Genomic DNA, 21674 nt, shown 5'->3' on the forward strand with positions numbered 1-21674 from the left:
CGAAACTCAGAGAGCACAGAGAGATATTTTGGAGGGACATTTTGGAGAAAGCCATTTTGAAATCAGAACCCGGGAAAAGAAGGACAAGCAGATGTTGCCATATGCCTTCCCATGTGACAGAGGAACCTCAGATGCCACTGACCTTTCCTAAGGGAAGCCATCTACCTCTTGATGTCTTAATTTGGACATTTCCATGGCCTTAGAACTGTATTTTTGCAACCTAATAAGTCCTCATTGAAAAAGACAACCCATTTCTGGTATATTGCATTCTAGCAAACCAAAACACCATGTGATGGAAAAGCCAAGGAACCTCAAGGACTTTCAGCCAGCCAGAACACTAGTGACCCTGGGAGGAAGCCAATTTTCTAGGCTCTGAACCATGAATCAATAAGCTCCTGTTGTTAAGCCAAAACATTGTGTGGCATCTGTCACAGCAACCTGGAAACTAAGATGCATATCATATTCAGACTGCCAAAAATTGAAGACTAAGAGAAATTCTTGAAAGAAATCAGTGGAAAAGACACATTTCCTACAGAATAATAAGGATAAGAATTATATCAGACTTCTCTTCAGAAACCATACAAGCAAGAAGAAAGTGGAGTGGAATATTTAAGGTGTTGAAAGAAAAAAATCACGAACCTAGAATTCTGTATACAGTGATTGAGAGACTTGTTGCTAGTAGACCTGCCTTGCAAGAAATGTTCAAGAAATTCTCCAGAGAGAAGTTAAATGATATAGATCAGAAACCCAGATCTACACAAAGAAAGGAATATCATTCAAGAGGAAATAAATGAAGGAAAAATAAAATCTTTCATGTTTCTTATTCTTAACTGATCTAAAAAATAAGAGTTTGTTCAAAATAATAATAGTACTTCCAGGAAGATGGTGGAATAAAGATAGGAAGAACTCACTCCTCAACCAAAAAACCTAGAGAATAGGAAGGAACTGCCCAAAGGAGCAGTTCAGGGTCTCAGGAGACCAGGGAAGGACTGCTGCAACATATAAGGAAGAGCTGAATGAAAAAGTGAAGAAACTATGACTGAGAAATAGGGATGAGCAAACTCAAATGTGCCCATCCTCCACCCCCCAAGGCTGGCAGCTACACATCAGCCTGGTTCTTGACAGCTGGTGAAACATGGCATAGTCCTTGTTAGGCTACTGAGTGGTGAAGTTAATCCTCTTGGTCCCACAGCCTAGAGTCTTTCCACATGAGGGTCCAGGAGCCAGCAGCTCCATTGTATCCACAAACAGAGACTCACCACAGTTCCCAGTGCCCACCCCCCCCCCCCAGAAGCTGGGAGCTTTGGGTGCCTGGATCTGGGGAAGAGAGGGAAAATCTCCCCTCAGGAGGAAAGGGGGTTGCAGAACAGTCCTGATCTGATGGTTGGCCAGTAAAGGAGACCCTCTGGGTCCCACAGCCTTGAACCTTTCTGTGCCAGGGACCAGAGCACAAATGGTTTTGCTGTTTCCACTAACAGAGCGGTGGAGGTGAGGGAGGAAGCTTGGCCAGGACACCTGGCACCTATCCCCCACCCCTGAGACCAGCAGCTGTGTCAGCCTGGTTCTTGCCAGCTGAGACAGGCAGCACAGTCATGGTTTGGCAGCTGGCCTGCCAAGTTAACCCTCTCAGTCCTGCAATCTAGAGTCTTTCCATGTGGGAATCTGAGAACCAACAGTTGCACTGTATCCACAAGCAGAGACTCCACCGCAGTTCACAGTACCCATCCCCCACCCTCAAGGCCAGCATTTTGGGGAATGCCCAGACCTGGGAGAGGCAGAGAGGCCCTCCCCTCAGGAAAAGAGGGGGATGCAGAACAGTCCTGATCCAACAGATGGCTGGGGAGGGCAACCCTCTGGGTCCCACAACCTTGAACTGGACCTTGAATCAGTCTGAACCCTGCCCAGCAGGCTGCCTAGTCTGAGAGAGGCAGAATTGTGGAGAATAGATTGGCCAAGAGCACCATCTGCTGGGAAGGTTTGGAAAGTACAGTTTGGGAAGCTGCTATCCTGCCCACCCTCTAAGACCCTTCCAAAAGGAGTTGTACCTTCTGCATGAGACCCTGGCCCTGGTCTGGAAAATATTGATGAACCATGTGCCAAAGGAGACCTTCAATGCACCCAAGCAACAACAAAATCCTAGACAAGAGAGGGAAACCAAATTTCAAAATAATCTTATCAAGATAATCAGATGCCCACAAACCAGAAAAAACTTACAAGGCACATCAAGAAACAAGAAGATATGGCAAGCCAAACAATCATATTTAAAAGGTGGAGGAAACACAGAATTTGTTACAACTAAACAAAGATGTTCAAAAAAATGTCCTAAATAACTTCAGTGAGATGGTTAAAGAGATAAAGGATATCAAGAAGACACTTAAAAAGCAGAAAGAAGAATTTAAAAGAATACATAGAAAAATAGATTTACAGAAATGAAAGATACTGTAGATGAAATTAAAAATATACTAGCGACACACAATAGCAGATTTGAAGAGGCAGAAGAAAGGATCAGCAAACTAGAGAATAATGCAACCAAATTCAAACACACAAAAGAACAAATGGAGAAAAAAATGGAAAAATTTGAACTGGATCTTAGGGAAATGATTAATAACACGAAGTGCACAAATATATGAATCACAAGTGTCCCAGAAGGAGAACAGACTGGTAAAGAGCCAGGAAGGATATTTGAGGATATAATTGCAGAAGATTTCACAACCCTTATAAAAGACATAAATATGCAAATTCTAGAAACCCAGCATACACCAAATACAATAAACCCAAATATACACACTCTAAGACACATAGTAATCTTACTGTCAGATGCCAAAGAGGAGAGAATCTTGAAAGCAGCAAGAGAAAAACAATTCACCACAAATAAGGGAAGGCACATATGGCTAAGTACTGATTTCTCACCTCACACCATGGAAGTGAGAAGGCAGTGGTAAAATACATTTAAGATACTGAAAGAGAAAAATTGCCAGCCCCAAATTCTTTATTCAGCAAAGCTGTCCTCCAAAGATGAGGGAGAGTTTTAAATATTTACAGATAGATAAAAGCTGAGAGAGTTTGTTAACAAGAGATCTGCTCTGCAAGAAATACTAAAGGGAGTTCCAGCTGAAAAAATAAAGACAGGAGAGAAAGGCTTGGAGGAGAGTATAGAAATGAAGATCATCAGTAAAGGTAACTAAAAGGATAAAAAGGGAGAGAGAGAAAAAACAGATATGACAAATAAAAGCCAAAGGATAAAATGGTTGAAATTAAGGGCTGCTTTTACAGTAATAATACTGAATGTTAAAGGATTAAACTCCTTTATCAAAAGATGAAGAATGTATTAAAAAATATATATGATGCATCTATATGTTGTTTACAAGAAACTCATTTTAGACCCAAAGATACAAAGAGGTTGAAAGTGACAGACAGAAAAAGATATTCCATGCAAGCAATAACCAAAAAAAAGCTGGGATAGCTATACTAATATCAGACAAAATAGACTTTAAATGAAAAAATGTTATAATAGACAAAGAAGGGCAACTTTATATTAATAAAAGGGGCAATTCACAAAGAAGAAATAACAACCAGAAATATTCATGCATCGAATCAAGGTGCCCCAAAGTACATGAGGCAAACACTGGCAAAACTGAAGGGAGCAATAGATACATCTACAATAATAGTGAGAGACTTCAACACATCACTCTCTTCAATAGACAGATCATCTAGATAGAGGATCAAGAAGGAAATAAAGAACCTAAATAATATGATAAATGAAATAGACCTACAGACATAACTAGATCATTGCACACCAAAACAGCAGGATAGACACATTTCTCAAGTACTCATGGAACATTCTTCAGGATACACCATATGTTGGGGCACAAAACAGGTCTTAATAAATTGAAAAACATTGAAATTATAAGGCACTATCATTGATCATAATGGAATGAAGCTGAAAATTAACAACAATGAGAGAACCAGAAATTTCACAAATATATGGAGGTTAAACAACCCGCTCTTAAACAGTGAATCAATGAAGAAATTGCAAGAGAAATCAGTAAATATCTCGAGACTAATGAAAATGAGAACACAACATACCAAAACTTATGGGATGCAGCGAACGCAGTGCTTAGAGGAAAATTTATAGCCCTAAACATGCATGTTAAAAAGGAAGAAAGAGCTAAAACCAAAGACCTAACAGAACAACTGGAGAAACTAGAGAAAGAATAACAGACTAATCCCAAAGCAAGCAGAAGGAAAGAAATAACGATTAGAGCTGAAATAAATGAAATGGAGAACAACAACAACAACAAACAATAGAGAAAATGAATAAAAACAAAAGTTGCTTCTTTGAGAAGTTCAATAAAATCAACAAATCCATAGTTAGACTGACAAGTCAAAAAAGAGAGAAGATGCAAATAAATAAAATCAGAAATGAGAGGGGGGTCATTATCATGCACCACAAAGAAATAAAAAAGACCGTAAGAATTGTTCTAGTTTGCTAATGCTGCCAGAATGCAAAACACCAGAGATGGATTGGCTTTTGTAAAGGAGGTTTAGTTGGTTACATAGTTACAGTCTTAAGGCCATAAAGTGTCCAAGGTAACACATCAGCAATCGGTACCTTCAATAGAGGATGGCCAGTGGTGTCCAGAAAACCTCTGTTAGCTGGGAAGGCACGTGGCTGGCGTCTGCTCCAAAGTTCTGGTTTCAAAATGCCTTTCTCCCAGGATGTTCCTCTCTAGGCTGCAGTTCCTCAAAAATGTCACTCTTAGTTGCACTTGAGGTATTTGTCCTCTATTAGCTTCTCCAGAGCAAGAGTCTGCTTCCAATGGCCAGCTTCAAAATGTCTCTCATCTGCAGTGCCTGTGCTTTTTTCAAAGTGTCCCTCTTGGCTGTAGCTCCTCTTCAAAATGTCACTCACAGCTGCACTGAGTTCCCTCTGCCCATCAGTTCATTTATATGGCTCCACTGATCAAGTCCCACCCAATGGGCGGGCCAACACTCCATGGAAATTATCCAGTTAGAGTCATCACCCACAGTTGGGTGGGGCACATCTCCACAGAAACACTCAAAGAATTCCAATCTAATCAACACTGATAATGTCTGCCCACACAAGATTACATCAAAGATAATGGCATTTGGGGGACACAATATATTTAAACTGGCACAAAAAGATACTATGAACAATGATATGTGAACAAACTAGATGACTTAGATGAAATGGGCAATTTCTTAGAACCACATGAATAACCTATACTGACTCAAGAAGAAATAGAAGCCCTCAACAAACCAATCACCAGTAAAGAGATTAAATCAGTCCTCAAAATCATCCCATTCCAACACCATTCCTGCTCAAACTCTTCCAAAAAATTGAAGAGGGAATACTGCCTAACTCATTCTATGAAGCCAACATCACCTTAATACCAACAATAAAAGACAAACAACCCAGTTATAAAATGGGCAAAAGACATGAATAGACATTTCTCCAAAGAGGAAATACAAATGGCTAAAAAGCACATGAAAACATGTTCATCTTCATTAGCTATTAGGGAAATGGAAATCAAAACTACAATGAGAGATCATCTTACAACTATTAGAATAGCTTCTATTAAACAAACAGGAAAGTACAAATGTTGGAGAGGATGTGAAGAAATAGGAACACTTATTCACTGCTTTTCGGAATGTAAAATTGGTACAGCCACTGTGGAAGACAGTTTGGTGGTTCCTCAGAAAACTAAATATACAGTTGCCCTATGACCCAGAAATTCCACTACTCAGTATATACCCAGAAGACCTGAAAGCAGGGACATGAATAGACATTTGCACACTGATGTTCACAGAGGCATTATTTGCAATTACCCAAAGATGGAAACAATCCAAGTTTCCATCAACAGAAGAATGTATAAACAAAATGTGATATATACATACTATAGACTATTACACAGCAATAAGAAGGAATGAAGTCCTGAAGCATATGACAACATGGATGAACCCTGAGGACATAATGCAGAGTGAAATAAGTTAGATACAAAAGGACAAATATTGTATGATGTCACTAATACGAAACTTAGATGACAGGTTACCAAGAGATAGAATGAAGCTAGAGAATGGGGAATGGTTGCCTAATATGTGCAGAATTTTTAACTAGGTTGAAATTAAACATTTGGAAATGGATAGAAGTGATGGTATCACGTTATTTGGATTGTAAGTAATACTGTTGAACTATCTGGGGTTGTTTAGAGTCATGTATGTCACCAGGAAAAAAGCTAGAGTTTAAAATATGGGAATGTGTAACACAGTGAACCTTGTAGTAGACAATGTCTGTGATTAATACTACAAATATAAATGTTCTTTCATGAACTAGAGCAAATGTAGAACACTTTTACAGAAAGTTAATAATAAAGAGGTATATGGGATAAAATGTACCTATTGCAAACTACCGACTATAGTTAACAATATGTTAATATTCTTTCATCAACAGTAACAAATGTATCACACCAATTCTAGAGGTCAACAGTAGGGGGGATAGGGAATATGGAGTGTTTTGGGTTTTCTTTTTAATGTTTATTTTTTATTTCTCTTTTTTGGAGTAATTAAAACAGTCTAAAATTGATTATGGTGATGATTGCACATCTATGTGATGATACTATGAGCCACTGATTATACATTTTGGATAGATTAAATGGTGTGTGAATATAGTAATAAAATTTGCATTAATAATAATAATAGTAACAATATACTGGATAATTAAAGCTTATGGATAAAGGACATGCATGACAACACTGTTGAAAGGGATGGGAGGGAGGAATCTGGATTACTCTGCTATAAAGACTGTGCATTTGCCATCAATCAGCATATTGTTATTTGAAAGTGGACTTAGATTGGCTGTAAATGTATACTGGGAATTCTAGGGCAACCACTAGAAGAATTTTCAAATAAAGTATAATTGATATGCTAAAAGAAGAGAGAAAATGGAATCATATTGAAAGTTCAATTGAAACCAGAGGAATCAGGAAAAAATACTGGAAGATAAAAAAAGGAGAAACAAAGAACAAGGGCGGGGAATAGGAAACAGTCACTATTATGGTAGATAGTAATCCAGCTATGGCAACAATCACTTTAAATGTTAATTGTCTAAATATACCAATTAAAAGAGACTATCAGAATGGATAAAAAAACAAAAGCTAATTGTTTGTTGTTTACAAGAAATCCACTTTAAATATAAAGATACAGATAGATTAAAAGTAAAAGGATGAAGAAAGACATGCTATGCTAACACTAATTCAAAGAAATATGGAGTGGCTATATTAATTTCAGACAAAGCAGATTTCCCAGCAAGGGAAATTATCAGGCATTAAGAGGGTCATTAAATAATGATAAAGGGGTCACTTCCTCAAGAAGACACAGTAATCCTTAATATGTATGCACTTAACAACAGAGCATCAATATATGTGAGGCAAAAACTGATAGAACTGCAAGGAGAAATAGACAAAATCCACTATTATAGTAGGAGACTTCAATGCCTTGCTCTCAGTAATTGACAGATCCAGTAGGCAGAAAATCAGTAGGGATATAATGGAATAGCACCATCAATCAACTGGATCTAATTGACATTTCTAAAATACTTCATCCAACAACAGCAGAATATATATTCCTCTCAAGCTCTCATGGAATATTCACCAAGAAAGATCACATTCTGATTCATAAAGCACACTTCAACATATTTAAAAGAAGAGAAATCACATAAAGCATGCTCTCAGACCACAGTGGAATCAAACTAGAAACCAATAACAGAAAGACAAATAGAAAATCCCAAAATATTTGGCAATTAATCAACACACTTCTAAATAACACATGGGTCAAAGAAGAAGTCTCAAGAGAAATTTTTAAATATTTTGAACTAAATGAAAATGAAAACACAACTTATCAAAATTGTAAGATGCAGTGAAAGCGACACTTACAGGGAAATTTATAGCACCAACTAGCGAAGCTGATCTCACTCTGTCTTTTCTCTATGAGAGTAAATGTTGTTCCAACCAGTTCCTGTGTAAGACATGTCTTTCCTAGCAACCCTGACACCTGCATTGGAGTAGGCTGACATCTCTTTGCTATAGTCCATGTTGTAGGACTCCCCCTCTGGTGGTGGTAATGGGTCTACTTCCCCAAACAAAACTAGATGCCTTCTCCCGATGATTGGGAACAAGACAAGGATGTCCCCTCTTATCACTCCAATTCAGCACTGTACTGGAATTCCTAGCTAGAGCAATAAGATAAGAAAGGAAATAAAAGATACACAGATTGGGAAGAAAGAAATGAAATTGCCTTTGTTCATAGATGGTGTGATTGTTCATGTAGAAAATCCCAAAGAATCAACAAAAACTTCTGGAGCTAATAAGTGATTATAACAAGATTGTAGGATAAAAAGTTAATATATAAAAGTCAATTGCAATTGCAATGAACAGTTGCAATTTGAAATTAAAAACATAAGCACCAAAAATATGAATACTTAGATATGAATCCAAGAAAATATATTCAGTATCTATATGAAAACTATAAAATCTGATAAAGAAAATCAAAGATCTAACTAAATGGAGAAATAGCCCAAGTTCATGGATAGGGAGCCTCAATACTGTTAAGAGGTCAATTATTCACAAGTTTATACATACATTCAATACAATCCCAATCAAAATCCCAGCAAGTTATTTTGCAAATATTAACAATTTAATTTTAAAGTTTATACAGAAAGGCAAAAGACCCAAAGTCAATGCAATACAGAAGAATAAAGTTAGAGAACTGATACCACCTATAAAGCTACAGAGATTGACAGTATAGTATGGGTAAAAGAATAAACAAATAGATTAATGGAACAGAATAGAGAGCCCAGAAATAGACTCACAATATATAATCAACAGATCTTTGACAAAGGAGCAAAGGCATTTAACAAATGGTGATGGAACAGCTGGTCATACACATGCAAAAAAGAAAAAAAAAAGAAAAAAAGAATCTAGACACAGATTTTGTATCTTTCATAAAAATCAACAAAAATGAATTATAAACCTAAATGTAAAATGCAAAACTATGTAACTTCTAGAAGATAATGTAAGATATAATATAGGTGACCTTGGGTTTAGTGATGACTTCTGAGATACAATCGCAAAAGCATGATATATGAGAGAAAAAAATTGATATTGGACTTTTTAAAATTAAATTAAAATCTTCTGCTCTGTGAAGGGCACTGTTAAGAGAAAGAAAAGACAAGCTAAAAACTAAAGGAAAAAATTGCAAAACACTTATCTGTCTGCAATACTGCAATAACTCAATGAATCCAATTCCATTCTGACCCTAATTACCAAGAATTAGGCCATATTGCACAGGTTAAGGAATATCCTCTATAGGATTGTCCTTCAGGCACCAGTTGCAATTTTTGGGTCCCAGGCTACCCATATTTTTGGCCAATTTGCTACAAATTCAGGGATTCCCACTATACCCTTGGGTTTGATAATTCACTAGAATGACTCAAAGGAATCACTGAAAGTGCTATACTTAATATTATGATTTTATTATAGTGAAAGGATACAGATAAGAAGAAGCCAAAAGACAAGACACTAAAGTGAGGTCTGGGAGGTTATCAAACACAAACTTCTATGTCCTCTCCATATGGAGTCAGAACATGTCACCCTCTCAACATAGCAGCAATATATTTTCTCAATCATGGAAGCTCATTGTGGCTCTAAGTGTTCTGAGTCCATATGGGGTCTCATGACATAGGCATGATTGATAGAATCAATACCCATGCAGTTGATCTCAATCTATAGCTCCTACCCCTCCCCTCACAGAGGTTAGAGAGGTAGGGCTGATATGATGTGGCTCAGAGCTCCAACGCCCTAATCACATGGCTGGTTTCAACGCCCCCCACCATCAAGACTGCAGGTATGTTTGGCCCCTCATTAGTTTATGAACTATCAAGTATTTCTTGGGCCCACCATGCACAACAAAAGACACTCTTATTACAGGAAATTCCAAAGATTCAGAGGTTGCTTCTGAATTCCAGGAACTAAGGACAAAGACCAGCCAATTTTTTCAATTTTCTGCACTGACAAAGGACTTTTATCCAAAATATACAAAGAATGCTTAATACTCAATAATAAGAAAACAAACAACCTAATTTATAAATGGGTTTAAGAGCTGAACACACATCTCATCAAAGAAGATATACAAATGGCAAATAAGTATATGAAAAGATGCTCAGCATCACTTATCATTAGGCAATTGCAAATTAAAACAATAAAATATCACTACACTCCTCTTAGAATGGCTAAATTCCAAAACACCAGCAACACCAAATCCTGGTGAGGATGTGGAGCAACAGGAACACTCATTCACTGCTGGTAGGAATGCAAAATACAACAGTCACTTTGGAAGACAGAATGGCAGTTTCTTACAAAGTTAAACATAAGTGTACCATATCATACAGCTATTGCACTCCTTGGTATTTACCCAAAGGAGCTGAAAACTTATACCTACACAAAAAACTGCACACGAACGTTTATAGCAGCTTTCTTCCCAATACCTTCAAAATTGGAAGCAACCAAGATACCCTTCCATAGGTGAACGGAAAATCACAGATTGTGGTACATCCATACAATGGAATATTATTCAGCAATGAGAAGAAATGAGTTATCAAGGCAAGAAAAAACATGGAGGAGCCTTAAATACATATTGCTAATGAAAGATACCAGTCTAAAATGGCTGCATACAGTATGATTCCAACCATATGATATTGTGGAAAAGGCAAAAGTATACAGTTAGTAAAAAGATCACTGGTTGCCATTCTGTATGATACCGTAATGGTGAATACATGACATGCATTAGTCAAAACCCATAAAGCTGTATACACAAATAGTGAATACTAAGGTAATCTATGAGCTTTAGTTACTAATAATGTATCAGTATTGGTTCATCAACTGTAACAATGTACCACACTAATGCCAGATGTTAATAATAGGGGAAATTATGTGTGGGGGGGTGTATGTGGGAACACTGTACTTTTTGTGCTATTTTTCTGCAAACTTAAAATTGTTCTAAAACTGAAATTTATTTTTAAAAAAACTAAGGAGAACCATATTAAAAAATAATTCATTGACCTGAATGAAAATGCAAATACAATATATCAAAATTTGTGACACAAAACCAAAGCAGTGCTGAGAGGAAGACTTATAGCAGTAAATATTTAAATTAGAAAAGAAGAAAAGTCTCAAACAAAAATCTGACTTCAATTTCAATAACCCAGAAAAAGAAGAGGAAAATGAACTCAAATTAAGAAGAAGGAAGGAAATAGTAAAGATAAGAATGGCAATGACTGAAAGTGAGAAGAGAAAAATAACGGAGAAAATTAATGAAAGAGACGGTTCTTTGTAAACAGCAATAAAATTGGTAATTTTATCAATTGCTCTAGCAATTGCCCTAGCAAGACTGACAAAGCAAAAAGAGAGAAGCTACGATTTACCAACTCAGGAATCAAACAAGGGGTATCAACTACAGATGATATACAAAGACATCAAAAGGATAAGAGAATTTATAAGTAACTACACACACATAGACTTGACAAAAGAAGAACAAAGTACCACAACTCATTCAATATGAGATAGATAATTTGAATAGCTTTATAACTACTAAGGAAATTGAATTTGTAATTAAAAACTCCCCAAAATTAATCTTCAGCCTAAGATAGTAACACTGGAGAATTCTACAAAATGTTTGAAGAAATATTAACATCAATTTTATAAAATCTCTTCCAGAAAATAGAAGAGGAAACACTTCTTAATTCATTTTAGGATGCTAGTATTATCTTGATACCAAAACTAGATAAAGACAATGCAAAAAAGAAAACCACAGATGAATATTACTCATGAATATGAACACAAAATTTCTTAGTAAAATGTTAGAAAATCAAACTCAGCAATATATACAAGAAATTGTACACCATGAGCAAGGAGGGTTTATTCTAGGGACACAAGGCTCATCTAGTATTTGAATATCAATCAAAGTAATTCACCATATTAATAAGCAAAAGAAAAAAAATCACAGGATCATACCAAATGATGAAGAAAAGCATTTGACAAAATTCAACAACCATCCATGATAAAAACTCTCAGAAAAACAGGAATATAGGTTAATAAAGATTATCATCTTTACCTTTATTCATCTTGATAATCTACAAAATACCTATAGCTAACATTATATTCAACGTAGAAAGGCAGAATGCTTTCCCTCTAAAATTGGGAACAAGTCAAGGATGCCTGTTCTCACCACTCTATTTCAACAACATATGGACATTCTAGCCAGTGCAATAAGGAAATAAAAGACATACAGATGGGACAAGAAAAAATAAAACTGCCCCTATTTCTGGATGACATGTTGTGTATATAGAAAATCCCATGGAATCTACCAAGACAGTCCTAAAACTAATAAGAGAGTTCAGCAAGGTCATGGGAAAGCAGATAAACACATAAAAATCAATTGTATTTCTATACTAGCAATGAGCAGACAGATACCACAATTAAAAAATACAATATTATTTATGATCACTCAAAAAAAAAAAAAACAAGAAAGAGATGAGTAAATCAAACAAAACATGCACAGGACTTTAATGCTGGAAAAAAAATGCTGCTGAAGGAAATCAAAGAAGATCCAAGTAAATGAAGAGATATAATTGTTCATAGGTTGGAAGACTCCCCATAGTAAAGATGTCAATTTTTCCCCAAATTTATATACAAATTTTACAAAATTTCCTGTCAGAATTTCAGAAAGATTTTTGTAAATGTAGACAAAATTCCATACTTTATATGGAAAGGCAAAGGAACTAGAACAGCTAAAACAATTTTAATAAAGATAAAAAGTGGGAGGAATCAATCCACCAATTTCAAGATTTACCATATGGCTATAGTAACCACAACAGTGTTGCACTGGCAGAGAGAAAGACACACATATCAGTGGAGCAGAATAGAGAACTCAGGAATAGGATTTTACAAATATGTCCAGCTAATTTTTAACAAAGGTGCAAAAGCAAGTCAATGGAGTAAAGACAGTCTTTCCAACAAATGGCACTGGAGCAACTGGACATCCACAGGCAAAAAAAAATGGAACCTTGACCTAAGCCATATATATCATTATGCAAAAATTAACTATAAATGGATATCAGACTTAAACGTAAAACTATAAAACTTTTTAAAAAAAATGTGAGAAAAATCTTTGGGATCTAGAGCTAGAGCTAGGCAAACAGTTCTTAGACTTGACACCAAAACAAGATCCATAAAAGAAAAAATGCTAAATTGGACTTAATCAAATTAAAAACTTTTTTGCTCTGTGAAAGACCCTGTTAAGAGAATGAAAAGATAAGGTATATACAGGGAGAAAATATTTGCAAACCGCATATCCAACAAGGGACTAGTAACTGATACATAAAAATAATGCCAATTGCTGGTGAGGATGCAGAGAAATTGGGTCACTCACATTCTGATGGTGGAACTGTAAAATAGCACATCCAGTCTGTAAAATAGCAGATTCTTGAAGAACTAAACATGCCACTACCATGTAACTCCATATTCCTGGGCATTTGTCCCAGAGAAATGAAGAATTATGTTCATAAAAACCTGTATATGGAAAAAGATCTAAGATGGCAACTGTGGAAACCACCCCTACTTCTGATCCCTCACCTACAAAGGAAGAGGAAACAGAATATAACCAGGAAGATTGCCAACCTAGAACACTATATTAAACATCCACTACAGAACAGATGGGTGCTTTGGTCTTTTAAAAACGATAAAAGCAAAACTTGGTAAGCAAACCTTCAAGGAGCCATTGTTAACGTTAGAACTAAAGATTGTAAGACAGCAATATGGACTACTCAGTGTGAAAACAGAGAAGCTGTTTCACATATAGGGAGGGTTTACAAGGAAAGGTTAGAACTTCCTTCAAAGATAGTGATTGGTTATCAGTTCCATGCAGACACAGCTACTAAGAACAGCTCCACCACTAAAAATAGGTTTGATGTTTAAGAAGACACCTTATGGGTATTCTCAGGAGACTGCGTCAAGCATCGAAATTTAGGAGCTGAACTAAAGCCTCTTCAGAAGCAGAGTGGACTGCACTTAGATTTGATTAACATCTAAATGTTACTCAGATATAAGAGAAGTCTCATTCACCTTTGTCTTGTACTTCTGTGTTCATATATTATTATTTTTATTTTTAATTTTGGCCAGCGTATTCACTATCCTAATCAAAGAATTACAGTACACATCATCCCCAGAATCCATAAATGTGTTCTTGCCCACTCTGTAACAGCTTACTAGAACTGCCATTCAAACATATATACCCATCCACAATATACAAAAAATAATTTGCATTTCTATACATTAAAGGAAAAAAATTCTGTTTAAGTTCCATTGCATGCAGGAGCATATCTTACTGGTTTGAAGGAATATGGTACATACAGTTTTCTAGCAATTTTCTGTTTCTTTTTACAGCATTGTCTTTCCTGTACTCTTGCTGATGGCTACTCAATTTCAATTTACTTGTTTCCCTAGGTGATAACATTAGTGATTCTGATTTTAGTTATTCCTTTTGTTTTGCTCTTTTTCTTCATATAAAATTGGTGAAGGATCCAGGAATATGACACAAAGGTGGAATAAACATTAATTTTATGCATTCTTTGGCATTTTTTTTTGTTTTTCTGTAACTACACAGCTTTGCTACAGATTTTTGCATTTCACTTAAATCAGCGATCTATGTTTGTGCGATTTCCTAAACATAATTGTGGATTTTTAAAAATGCAACATAATAATTACACTCCTAACTAGAATTAGACTGTCTTTTTTGTCTTTTAATGCTGTACTTGAACAGTTTGTATTACTTAGGTTATTTTGCTTTGGTTAAAAATGGCTCAAGTAGAGAAGCGGTCTCATTCATATTGACGGTGTATAGAACTGTGAATAAAATGTGTACAGTGAACTGTCTTTCAAACAACTAGATTTGTCCTTTTATTTCTCCATCTCTATAGAAGGAATATGCACCTCTTATTGCAAGCAGTCTCTATTGTGTCTTCTCTTGTAGTGTTTTCCATGTGAAGAGCATAAGTTTGTAGTACTAGTTTGAATATTATGTTTTATTAAAATTTTTAATAAATTGAATAGGTAGCATTAAAAAAACCCCATATATGAATATTTATAGCAGCTCTATTTATATAATTCAAAACTGGAGATTACCCAGTTTCTTTCAATTACTGAATGGTTAAACAAACTGTGGTATATCCATACCATGGACTACTACTCAGCAAAAAAAAAAAGAGCAAATGTTTGTTACAGGTAATAACTTAGATAAATTTCCAGACAATTATGTTAAGTGTTAATAATAAAGTGGTATATGGGAAAAATATCCATAATGCAAACTACGAACTATATTAATAGTAGTACCACACCAATGCAAAGTGTTAACAATAGGGGGTAAATGGGAACACTATATTTTTTACATGACTTTTATGTAAACCTACAACTTCTCTAATTAAAAAAAAATAACAATTTTTAAAAATACAACCAGCACTCTGAGTATATTAGCAAAATTGAATTCTTGGACATGAAATTAAGGATCACAACTAGAATCATAGAAATCATAGAAATTCCCCCAAGATATCACCACCCTGAAAGACCTAGCTGATCTGTCTTTAATATCTCCATCTCTGTTTCTAGTTCCTTCACTTTTTAATTTAAATAAAAATGCCAACAAATACAAAGATTTTTTTTCTAATATTTTGCCACTCTTATACTAAAAAGATAGGAGTATAGGTAAAAAACTCACAGTTCTTCCCATTCCTTTTTCCGCTGCTGAATTTTTTGTTGGGCCTTTTCAGCTTTAAGTATAAGTTTCCTTGTTTTCTCAATTTGATTTTCCACCATAATTTCACTTAAGGTTTTAGGCCGAAATGTCTTCCCTTTTTCTATAATTGATTCTTCTGGTATGCTAATACTTATACCTGCCAGAACATCAATATTTTTTTCAATCTTTCTGAGATATAAAAACAAAATTCTTAAATACTGTTTTTAACCTGGCACATTAAAAAATAATCTAGAGGAGTGACATCATCAACATGGTGCCATAAACAGCTATGGGAAACTCCACTCCAGAGACTTAATGAAAAAATGGACAATTCTGAATTGTTTGAAACTCTGGAGGAGGATATAGACTGGAGATGGACCCTGCAGATGCTGAGCTGCAGAAAGAGAAGAAATATCAGGTAGGAATGTTCTGTCGCAGACCAGCTGATCCTCTCCCCTCCCCCTCTCTCAGTGTGGGAAAGGCACAGAAATCAGATGGGAGCCCTCCCACCAAGGGCACAGATTTTAAAATCTCTCACAGCAGTGAGACATACCCCCACTGTTTGAAGACCTGGGGGACATGGGAGGATATTTCAAGGCCCAGGTCAGTGAGGGACAAAGAGACTATGAAAACGTGGACAGAGACTGTGTTTCCAGCCCTGGGTCTGAAACCTTCCCCAACCTTGAGGGAAGCAGCAGCTGGAAGCTGTTTCCTTGCCTTGGGGATGGCTGGAATGCTGGGTCAGCTGAGGCAGTACCCTGTCACATGTGTAGCCCCAAATCGAGCCAGATTTTGGCCAGCAAAGTGAGGGCATAGGAATCATGCAGTTTCAGCTCCCCTGTGTAGACAGAGCCTGTGCTGAGAAGCAAAGCAGCATCTGAGGACAATTAAGTTACAAAACAGAACTATCTGCTGGACAGTCCAGAAAGTACAAGGATATAGAAACACTTTTAAAAAGATGCTCCAGACCCTTTATTAGGACCACAGGAGCTAATCTATATGCCCTGCACAGAAACCCAGCCAGGTTTGGGCTGAGAAATATGGACAACCCAAATGTCAAAGCAGGGCTTTAAAATGAATCCAGGTCTTGCTGACCAGCACAAAACAGAGCACCAATGGAAGTCAGCAGATCTATATTACCACATAGAGTGAACTTTCTGGAATGCCCAGTGCCTACCTCCCATCCCTATGGTAGGCCACAGTGGATACCTGATTTGGGGGTAAGACTGAGGGGTGGGGGGCAGAGCCAATCTGACAACTGGCCAGCAAGAGAAACAAAGAAATAGAGAGATCAAAGAAAACCAATAAGAAAACCTAAGGCAAAAGAGAGAAGACAACCTTCAGAATAAACTAATTAAGAAAATCAGATACCTAGACAGAAAAAAATCACAAGCCACACCAGGAAACATGAAGATATGTCCCAGTCAAAGGAAAAAACTAACACCTCAACTGAGATTCAAGAGTTGAAACAACTAATTAAAGATGTTCAAAGAAATATGCTAAATCAAGTCAACAAGCTGAAAGAAAATGTGACAAAAGAGACAAAGGATATAAGGAAGACACTGGGTGACCATAAGGAAGAATTCATAAGCTTGAAAAAACAAATGGCAGAACTTATGGGAATGAAAGGCACAATAGAAGAGATGAAAAACACAATGAGACATACAAACAGCAGACTTGGAGGGGCAGAAGAAAGCATTACTGAACTAGAGGACGGGACATCTGAAATCCTACACACAGAAGAGATGGGGAAAGAATGGAAAAATATGAGCAGGGGCTCAGGGAACTGAATGATAATATGAAGCGCATAATATATGTGTTATAGGTGTATATTAAAAGGAGAAGAGAAGGGAAAGGGGGCAGAAAGAAAATAGAGGAAATAATCAATGAAAATTTCCCAACTCTTATGAAGGACATAAAATTACAGTTCCAAGAAGCGCAGCATACCCCAAACAGAATTGATCCAAATAGATCTACTCCAAGACACTAATCAGATTGTCAAATGTTGAAGGCAAAGAGAGAATTCTGAAAGCAGCAAGAGAAAAAGCAATCCATTGCATACAAGAGAAGCTCAATAAGACTAAATTTGGGTTTCTCAGTAGAAACCATGGAGGCAAGAAGGCAGTAGTATGATATATTCAAGATACTAAAAGAGAAAAACTGCCAACCAAGAATCCTATATCCAGCAAAACTGTCCTTCAAAACTGAGAGAGTATTTAAAATATTTACAGATAAAAATGAGGGAGTGTTTAAAATATTTACAGATAAACAGATACCTGAGAATTTGTGAACAGAAGACCTCCTATACAAGAAACACTAAAGGGACTGCTACAGACAGCTAGAAAAAGGCAGGAGAGAGACATTTGGCGAAGAGTATAGAAATGATGATACCAAGAGATAGAGGGTAAAGATAGGGCATTTGATGCTGAAGAAGTACAGAATGTTCAACAGGATTGATTGTATAGATCCAGAAATGGATAGCACAATACTGGGTGATTGTAACACAATATTGTAAGCACACTGAACAAAGATGACTTTGAGTACAGTTGAAAGAGGAAGGTTAGGGGCATGTAAGACACCAGAAGGAAAGATAGAAGCTAAAGACTGGGATGGTATAACTTAGCAAAATCTAGAGTGGTCAATGATTGTGATTAAGTATACAAATATAAGAATGTTTTTACATGAGGGAGAACAAATGAATGTCAACTTTGTAAGGTGTTGAAAATTGGATGGTATTGGGGAAAAATACAATCAATGCAAACTAGAGTCTATAGTTAACAGTGAAATTGTAATATGCTTCCATTAATTGTAACAAAGGCACCAAAGCTAAATGTTTATAAGAGGGGGATATAAGGGAGGGATATGGGATTCTTGGCATTGGTGTTGATGTATGACCTTTTCATTGTACTTTATTTTAATTTTGTTTTTTCTTTTGTTGCTTTTTAGTTGTCATTTTTTTCTTTCTTTTTCTTTTCATTTTTCCTCCTCTTCCTCTTTCTTTGTGGAAGAAATGGAAATGTCCTCATATAGATAGTGGTGGTGAATGCATAACAATGTGAATATACAGGGAACCATTGATTGTTTACTTAGGAGGGAATGTATGGTGTGTGAATAAAACCTTCTAAAAAAAGCAATCAAGTGCCACAGAAAATGTGGAGAAAGCGATGTAACTGATTACCATTGGTGGGGAATTACTGTTGGTGGGGAAGTAGTTGCCCATCTAGAGGGCAGTGTGGTGGTTCCACAGGAAGCTAAGCTTGGGGTTGCTACGTGGTCCTGAAACCCTGTTATTGGGTATATACTTGGAAGAAGTGAAAAGAGGGACACAAATGGACATTTGTGGGGTTTATGCTGGCAGTATTCATGATTCCCAGTGGATGGAGGTGGCCTAAGGGTGTACTGAATGGTGAATAGAATGGTGAACTGTGGTATATACATACAATGGAATAATGAGCTGCTACAAGAAGTAATGAAATTCTGAGGTACCCAGCTAGGTGAATGGACATTGATACGGTATGCTGAGTGAAATAAACTAGAAATGAAAAGACAAACTTTAAAAAAAAAAAATCTAGAGAAAATAATGAATATGTAAATAAAAGTATTTATTAACCAACTACTATGAATTCAATCCCATAATAAGTACTGTGGAATGCCCAAGTAATGAGTCTAAGTGACAATTCTTGCCCTTACGGACACTAAAAAGGTTGGCAATTACGATCAGCAATCTTGCTACTCGGTATATACCTAGAAGAACTGAAAGCAGGGACGCAAACAGTCATTTGCACACTGATGTTCACGGAAGCAGTGGTCACAATTGCCAAAAGATGGAAACAACCCAAGTATCTCAACTGATGAGTGGATAAACAAAAGTGGTATATACATACAATGGACTTTTATTCAGCAGTAAGAAGGAATGAAATTCTGAAGCATTCAACAACATGGATGAACCTTGAGGACATTATGTTGAGTGAAATAAGCCAGACACAAAGGACAAATTTTGTAAGAAATCACTAATATGAAACCAATTATAATATGTAAACTCATACACATAAAATTTAGAATATAGGTTACCAGGAGACAGAAGGAGGCTAGAGAAGGGGGAGTGGTTGCTTAATATGTGTAGAACTTTTAACTAGGTTGAATTAAAATGTTTAGAAATGGATAGAGGTGATAGTAGCATGTTCTTGTGAGTAAAATGAACAGTGAGGAATTGTGTGTGAAAATGGTTGAAAGGGAATGTTTAGAGTCATGTTTGTCACCAGAAGGAAAGCTGCTGGATGATGACTGCAATTAATGGTACAAGTATTAAAAAGTTCTGTCATGAACTAGAACAAATGTACAACACTATTACAAGGAGTTAATGATAGAGTGGTATATGGGAAAAAATGTACCTATTACAAACTATGGACTATAGTTAACAGTATCTTACTATTCTCATCAACAATAATAAATGTACCACACCAATACTAGGGGTTAATAATGGGAATAAGGGGTATGGGATGTTTCAGGTTTTCTTTTTCCTTTATTTTTTATTTTTGGAGTAATGAAATGTTCTAAAATTCATTGTGGTGATGCATGCACAACTATGTGATGACACTGAGCCACTGAATGTATACTTTGGATGGACTGTATGGCGTGTATATATATCTCAATAAAATTGCATTAAAAATCAAATCAATAAATGTTGAACTATTGAGCGGGAAAGAATAAAAAGTTTGGCAAGATAAGATATGTATATTAAACAATGAGAGACCAAGATAAATACTAATGGACCACTGACAGATATTGGGAAGCTGGGAAGAAATGTTTGTGATATGATGGTGGGGGTGGGGGAAACAAGTGAATCCTATTTGACACAAGAAACCTGAGGTAGCATGTATAACTTAAGTGGTCTGTGACCAATTAAAAAACTGGAAACACAATCAAATCCATGCTTTTGAAACTATTGGCTTTATCAATTACCAAGTATCTACTGGGGAATTATCCTCTTCATACTCAAGCTACTATGAGAATCATAAAGATATATTTTGGACATACGTGAGAAAAGTTAAATAGTAGTATGTAATAGTTATATTTCACATATATGGCATTATGGAAAAGGAAGAATTTAATGTGACCTGAATGGTCAGGGAATGCCTTCTAACAAAGCTCAAGCTGGATCCACAAGAACTGGTAGAATTCAAAGAGGAGAAGAGCACGAGCCTAGGTATGGAAGATTCAGGCATAATTAGTGAGTGGGAAGCAGGACAATCAGTTAAATATTTATGTTGAGTGTTAAAGTAGGCCGTATTGGAAATGTAGAATAGGAACAGATTATGGAAGGCTTTCATACCAAGATAATGGTTTCAGTATTTATCCTAGAGACAGAAAGGAACCATTAAATGTTTCTCAATAAATAGGATGAGCTGACATTAATATCAGTACTGAATCATGGGTACTAGAACAGATTTGTCCAGGGTGCTGGCTGCAGCATCCTTTATTTATTCCTGACTAGGCCGTGCAAACCATTCCCAGAATTCTTGTCCTCCACCTCCTTATCTGCAGTTACCAGTGGGCAATCACACAAAGCAAAGAGCTTTAGAGGTACTACTTTCATACCTGTATTCTCAGCTCATTCATTCTGTTTGAAGCAAATGTTCTTAAAAAATAGTTTGAAAAGCAATGTTATGCCCCATGCTCTAGGTTGGGACTCAGGAATCTGACCTAGAAACTAGTATTTGAAACTAAAACACTGACTAGAAACAAGAATCTGGGGAAATCATAAACTTAAGAATAGTTAGAAGTGGAAAGTAAGAAAACAGTAGCATCTTGTT

The 21674-nt window shown here is 36.3% G+C and overlaps 1 protein-coding gene across 8 annotated transcripts in view; it reads right to left on the reverse strand.

Annotated features, from left to right (window-relative positions):
* The window catches only part of CFAP44 (cilia and flagella associated protein 44), a 210886-nt gene that overhangs the window by 55315 nt on the left and 133897 nt on the right, over positions 1-21674 (reverse strand). For 6 of the 8 annotated variants that reach the window (XM_037835565.1, XM_037835564.1, XM_037835567.1 and 3 more), the window contains one exon: positions 15844-16018. The exons of the other annotated variants lie outside the window; for them this stretch is intronic. In XM_037835565.1, the coding sequence (XP_037691493.1) occupies positions 15844-16018 (175 nt within the window). The remainder of the gene's footprint in view (positions 1-15843; positions 16019-21674) is intronic. 8 annotated transcript variants of the gene reach the window in all.

This window comes from Choloepus didactylus, chromosome 1 (assembly GCF_015220235.1).
Source record: "Choloepus didactylus isolate mChoDid1 chromosome 1, mChoDid1.pri, whole genome shotgun sequence".
Classification (NCBI taxonomy): domain Eukaryota; kingdom Metazoa; phylum Chordata; class Mammalia; order Pilosa; family Megalonychidae; genus Choloepus; species Choloepus didactylus.